Source organism: Gossypium hirsutum, chromosome D04, assembly GCF_007990345.1.
Source record: "Gossypium hirsutum isolate 1008001.06 chromosome D04, Gossypium_hirsutum_v2.1, whole genome shotgun sequence".
Lineage (NCBI taxonomy): Eukaryota > Viridiplantae > Streptophyta > Magnoliopsida > Malvales > Malvaceae > Gossypium > Gossypium hirsutum.
In genome coordinates this window covers 44,047,025-44,053,814 of record NC_053440.1, presented here as the reverse complement: position 1 = coordinate 44,053,814, position 6,790 = coordinate 44,047,025, and the positions used below count along the sequence as shown (strand labels likewise).

The 6,790-nt window shown below is 29.5% G+C and overlaps 1 protein-coding gene across 1 annotated transcript; it reads left to right on the top strand.

Moving 5' to 3' along the window:
* The first annotated feature begins 3,039 nt into the window (after positions 1–3,039).
* LOC107899284 (ras-related protein RABE1a) lies at positions 3,040–6,348 on the top strand. Its single transcript, XM_041091217.1, has 9 exons — positions 3,040–3,415; positions 3,540–3,643; positions 4,629–4,701; positions 4,801–4,901; positions 5,189–5,254; positions 5,491–5,588; positions 5,720–5,782; positions 5,864–5,956; positions 6,075–6,348. The coding sequence occupies exons 2-9, from the start codon at positions 3,571–3,573 to the stop codon at positions 6,153–6,155; spliced, it is 648 nt and encodes a 215-aa protein (XP_040947151.1). The 5' UTR covers positions 3,040–3,415; positions 3,540–3,570; the 3' UTR covers positions 6,156–6,348.
* The last annotated feature ends 442 nt before the right edge of the window (positions 6,349–6,790 follow it).

The window sequence follows — 6,790 nt, the reverse complement described above, 5'->3', positions numbered from 1 at the left end:
TCTAAATTAAAAGAATGCAAGAGAGAATCTAAGTTGATGAGGAGTTACATTATGTTTTTCTGTTGGATGGGGGTGGTTATTGGACTTTAAAGAATGCAAGTGAGGTTAGGCCCATTTTGTTGGATCCATTTACACTCCCTTGCTTCTCCAGCTAAATACATGTGAATTAGAGTCCAACTCTTAATGACACAACATTATAAATCTATGGTGGACGTTTTGGTTGAAATTTTATTTTTATGCATTTCACATTGAAGTGATGCTTTGGGAATATAGTAACCATTCTTGCCGTGGGGTAAAATTTTGATATTTTTTAAAATAAAATTTCAAGTTGGAATTATCTGAATACAAAAATAGTATTACGAAAACTTTATTCCTTAATTAAGGTCCAGCTTAACTCAATTTGGGATCTAATAGAAGCAACTATTAGATATCCAACAGTCTTTAAACTACTTTTAAGGAGTAATTCTACTTAAAAAATGGCTAGAAAAAAAATAGATTGATGATTTTTTTTCAAATATGATCTTAATTATAACATTTTCATTATTTTGTACGACTTGATGTCAATCTAGGTGGCTTGAAACATTAGTTAACTTTGCAATGTTTTGGATCTGATTTTTTTTAAGCTTTTAAGTTTTAAAATTTTATATTATTCATAAATTTATTTAAGATATTATTCATTTAGTCATTTAATTAGTATTTGTATTATTATCAGTGTAAGAGGACATAAATTTGAGTGTGTTAAAACACATAGATTGGGGAGAAACTCTGAGCAGTTCTAAACTTTATACAAATAAAATATTTAATTAGTTTTAAGAGTTGTTAGTTCTTAATTTATTCATTACATAGATTTCTGTTATACATTAAATTGTTGCTGTTAATTATTATTTGATAATGACTTATTTGACCCTCTAATTTTACAAAAAAAGTCATTTAAGCCCTCTAGTTAATTTTTTTGCTTCTTTTAACCCATGAACTTGTATTTATTGTCAAATCACTCAAAAATTGATGAAAAAGTTAACTTTTGTTGATGTGGCATATATGTAGACTACCACGTGGATGACATGTCAACATCTAATTAATTTTTTAAAATTTAAAAAATATTAATTTTTTTATAATTTGTATACTTTTTTAAATAATTTTAATTTTTTTTATATTTTTTAATTTTAAAAAATAATTAAATGATTACGTGTCATCCACGTGTATGCCATGTCAATAAAGTGAGCAAATGTTAATTTTTCCATCTCTTTTGGGGTGATTCAACTGCAAGTTTAGTGATTAAAAAAACAAAAAATTAAATGGAGGGCTAAAATGATTTTTTTTGTAAAGCTGGAATATCAAATAAAATTATACCTTTTTATTTTTAGTTTTTTTAAGAACTTATATTTATTTCAAATAATTTTATATCTTAGTCGTCCAACTCTACCATCATCTTCCCCTGCCAACTAATTGTAACGCTTAGTTGATATTTTTGAACTGCTCTCTAGACCACTATATTGTTCAACATCTTTTAATCAAATGAATTGAATGTTTAACTTGCAAAAACAAAATTAATTTAGTGAGTCAATTTTTTACATGCAAACTAAAATATGTGGAGCTCAGTCGGTAGGAGCGTTTATAGTTCGGTTAAAATTGAATTATTATCAAATCGATCTAATCCGGTTAATCGGTTGGTGGTCGAATATAGTTTGATTGGAGGTCGATTAATGATTTTTTTAAATTTAAATTATTGTTTAAATTGGTTCGAATCGGATATTAACCGAAATAAATATATATAATATATATTTTTATATTAGCAATGTATTTATTGAACTATTATCTTTTATATTAATCAAAATAAATAATATATATTGTATATAATATATTTTTTGAACAATTAAAAAAAATAAAATAGATATTAGTAATAAATTTTTTTATATGTTTTATATATTTTTAATCAAAAGACAAAAACATATAAATTTCGATTAACCGACCGAATTAGTCAAAATATTTTTAAAATTTCTTTTCGATTTGATTAACAAATAAAATTGTTTTACATTTTAAATAATTTGAGTCATAGTATTCAACCCCTACCGGTGGATTGGATTTTCTACATATAATACTTCCTCATGCCTATACTGACTTCATATTCCTGTCCATTATATTTATTTACCATACCCACCACTAACCATATATTCTTCACTATCCTCGGTTCAGTTATACTATTTCTGGTAGCCTGCCACCAACATTATTATTATACTTTTTATTTATCACTTCGCATCTTATTTTTATTACAAACTTCCAACCATGTGTAATCAAGTGTGGGAACTAAAAATTCTTTTAGGAGTCCAAATTAAATTGTACAAATATAATTTTATTATTTTAATAATTTATATATTTATAATTTTTAAAATATTAAATTAATTTTTTAATATTTTTAAAGAGTTTAAAGTACAATTTTATTATTATTAATTTAAAATTTTATATATTATAAATTATATCTTTATAATTTTTAGAAGATTAAATTAATTTTTTTATATTTTTGAAGAGTGCTATTATTAATTTAAAATTTTATAAATTATAAGAAAATCTAAATGGAAATTTTTTTTTATACTGGCCTGCCACTGTGTGTAATAAATATCCTTTAAGCACCAGCAGATAAAATTACGTATAAAAGATATGCACATAAAATTACGCATCTAAGTGGATGAGTAGGGTTAATATAAGAGCAAGTTAATTAGCAGTTTTTATGTATTTGGCTTCTGTTGGTGACTTCCTATAAAGCAGGCAAATAAAATATTATGCTCAACCTTTTAAAATTATAAATGGAACATTAGGCTATTGTTTATATTCCAATCGAAATCTAGATTAGTTTTATTTAATATATTTAAAAAAAATAATTATACATACAATCACAAATAAAATAATTACATTTGATTAACTAAAATTAAAATATATAATTAGAAATATCTCTCCATACATAAACCCTAAAATATGGGTTGAATTTATAATGGTAATAATGATTCTTAAAGAGAAAAATCATTGCCCTAAATAAAATGTAGGTACATTAATTAGAGTCCTGCATCATCCTCGGTGTTAGATGCCAAAATCCAGCGCATCTATCTCCGACTAATCGGTGCCGTTTAACTACCAGCTTTAAGAAAGCCTAGTCGTTATCTTCGATCACCTATTTTCTGTCCGTTGACGAATTAAAAAATAAAAAACCGTCCGTTGGATCCACCCATATCTCATCACCCAATATTAATCCAACGGTTAGGAGTCGAATCCAAAACTTATTTCTTGAATATACTTTCTTTTCAATTTTCTTTTCCTTTTTCTCTCTTTCTCTAAAAGAAAGGTTTTCTTCAATGGCCGACCGGTGCTGACGTACCAGAGGCGCTTCCCTCCTCATTCCTCTCATCTCCTTTCACCAGATCCGGTACTGCTTTCCGTTCAATTCACCGAATCAATTTTAAAACATTCATTTCTATTTATTTTTTACCTTTTTTTTCGTTGATTATTAACGTCTCAGCTTTTCCTTTCTTTTCTTTTCTTTTTTGTAGGGTTTGTTTTCGATAAATTTCTTCTATTTCCATGGCTGCTCCACCTGCAAGAGCTCGAGCTGATTACGACTACCTCATCAAGCTCCTTTTAATCGGCGACAGCGGTAACTATTTATTTATTCATTTTCTCTCTTGATAGTTATACGTATGTATTTGCTCTGAAATTGGATCTACTCATTAAATCTACATTTTTGTGACAATTGTTTGTGTTATTTTTAAGTATTTATTCATTTTTATTTCCTAAATATGGAAAACCAAAATGTGAGATTGTCATTTGCATTTCAAGATCTTTGCTTAGATTAAACTTGATTTTAATTTTACAGATGATTTTGATACGATATTTTTTCCGTTAAGCGATGTTGATTCGAAAAGAAAAAGTCTCTTATAGTGCCTTATATGGTGAATATATGCTAATGGTATTTTTGGTATTGTCTTTTAGCTTATATTTGATAATGTATTCTGTCTTGATATAGCTTATCGCCATGGGAATATTCTCTCTATCGGTGCTACTGATTTTGAGTATCATTGCGTCGTAGCATGTTCATTTGCAGCAGGAAACTGTTTTTTAATGGTCAGAGCATTTCATCAGTCCAAATACTTTGGCAAATTTTGAGAGTTAGTTATTGTAAGTTAGAAATTAAATCCTCTAAACTTCTTAAATTTGAAAATTTGAGCCAAATTGTTGACAACTTTAGTATTTTCTGTAAACATTTGCATACTATGAGGTATACTTAATAATAATTTGCTTCTGAAGTTGTTGCATGGGTCTATAGATGATGTCAAATTTTGACAGAAAATACTAATGTAGTCAGCAATTGGATTAGGATTTTTAAATCGAAAAAGTAAGATGATTTGACTTTTAACTTTTTAAGTACGAGGACTAAATTTCAAACTTCATTCAAGTACATGGACTGATGACATAATTTGACCTTTTTTAATTCATTTGATTGGTTGCTAGAGATAGTTATAACTGTCTATAATTAGGGATTAATAGTTGGTATTGTGGTGATTTTAAAGGAGGTTTTCTTGATATTCACACTTTCTTTTGAATTCGAATTCTATTTACTTATGCTGTTGTGTGCTTGTCAGGTGTGGGTAAGAGTTGCCTCCTTTTGCGTTTCTCAGATGGCTCATTTACTACTAGTTTTATCACGACAATTGGGTAGCTCTTTTTTGTAATTGCAGTGCAGTGGTCTTCATTTTATTATTACTATGTTTCTACTAGGAGCATGTTGTTTAAAGGTTGTGTTTACTTTGGCAGAATTGACTTTAAGATAAGGACTATAGAGCTTGATGGAAAAAGGATCAAACTGCAAATTTGGGATACTGCTGGGCAAGAGCGGTTTCGAACAATTACAACCGGTTAGTTTTTGGGCTTTGAAGGTGTCACTGACTAGAAATACATGTCTGGCCAGAATTATAACATAATGATTGACTTTATGCTTGGTCTGTTAGAAAGTCATGGGCTTTTACGCTCGGTGGTGAAATTTTATTTCTGCTTAGTCTTTTCTTCCATGCCCCAAACATGGTTGCTTGCTCCTTTTTTCTAAAATACTTATCTTGTTTTATCCTTTTGGAATGTGCCTTTGGGTTATTCACTTTATTTTAGTAGCTGCAAATGAATTACATAATATTTTCATTTTGTGCAGCTTACTACCGTGGAGCCATGGGTATTTTGCTCGTGTATGATGTGACTGATGAGTCATCTTTCAATAGTAAGCACTGTACTTTTTATCATTGAAATTTTGAAAGTTCATACATGTCTGCCTTCTTGCACTTTGGAATCTTTAGAAATGTTTAATGTTTCCATCAAATTTTGCTTGTTATTGGAACTTTTCTATTACGTGCATGTTTATAATTGAAAGCATACTCCTTATCTAGTGATTTGAAATCTTATTCACTCTCCATTATAATTATCTTATCAACTGTACTAATATCCCTTCTTGCTTAGACATTAGAAATTGGATTCGTAATATTGAACAGCATGCTTCGGACAATGTCAACAAGATTCTGGTTGGCAATAAGGCTGACATGGATGAAAGCAAAAGGGTTTGTTTCTTCTTTCTCTTCCATATTCACATTTGTGATTCTGTTCATATCCTTTTTCGGTCACCTTCTGTTTGCCATATTAGCTGTGATTGTTTTTTTTTTGTCAAGTTGACCCTTAACTTATTGTTCAGGCCGTCCCTACCTCAAAGGGCCAAGCTCTTGCTGATGAATATGGCATCAAGTTCTTTGAGACTGTATGTAATTTTACTGCAGATGTAGTTTTCCAATGTTTAGTTGATCTTTCCTGCATGCTCAATAGCTGCTCTATTTTGTAGAGTGCAAAAACAAACTTAAACGTTGAGGAGGTTTTCTTTTCAATAGCGCGGGATATTAAGCAAAGACTTGCTGATACTGACTCGAAGGCTGAGGTACGGTTTCTTTTACTCGAAGTATCAGCTTTTCTTATAACACATGCAAATTAGTGATTAATTATGCAAATCCAATTTCTTTTTGTCATTTTGATAATCTTTTCATTCTCTTTTGCAGCCACAGACGATTAAAATCAACCAAGCAGACCAGGCAGGAGGGGATGCAGCAAATGCTCAAAAATCAGGATGCTGCGGGTGAACAAACTACGTCGAGGGTACATGTTCTTCTCTAGGGACCCATTTTGGTGCGCCAAAACTAATTTTGTCACGACTATATTGTTATTGCTTGTATTCTCCTGCCTATCATTATTTTATATCTGCAACTCTTTGGTGTGAAATGTTAGATCCATGGTAATTTACAAAAATTATTTATATTAAAATTGTTTTTCCTATTTTGGAAGGAACTCGTGTCCAACATTTTCATTTGTTTAGTTGAAATTAAGAACTGCCCTAGTAGCCAAAAAACACAAACATAATTTAATGATCAAGAACAGATAATGTGCTCATAAACTTTGTTTTAAAAATGGCTTAAGATGCGTATATATATATATATAAGATTCTTTTATGAGTGCATATATGGATGGAGAATTTGGGTTGAGGATTTGCTTAGTGCTAGTATTGCTAGGATAGAATGGGATCGGATGTCACATCTTTGCTTTTTTGTAATTGAAGTTGAACTGTCGTATATCTATGTGGAGAACATAAATATGATATTCTTTGAATTGCTTCTTTTGTTACCGGCGAGAATTATATGAAAAATGTTATTTTCTCAGAATCATCATCACTTTAAATGTTGCTTTTTTTTTATATATATATAAAATTAAAATGCATTTG

Bases quoted from the DNA above. Each gene is read 5' to 3' on its own strand.
- LOC107899284 (XM_041091217.1), top strand. From the start codon at position 3,571: ATGGCTGCTCCACCTGCAAGAGCTCGAGCTGATTACGACTACCTCATC. The intron at 4,702-4,800 runs GTAGCTCTTTTT...TTACTTTGGCAG, and splicing joins AGTTTTATCACGACAATTGG to AATTGACTTTAAGATAAGGA. The intron at 5,957-6,074 runs GTACGGTTTCTT...TCTCTTTTGCAG, and splicing joins ATACTGACTCGAAGGCTGAG to CCACAGACGATTAAAATCAA.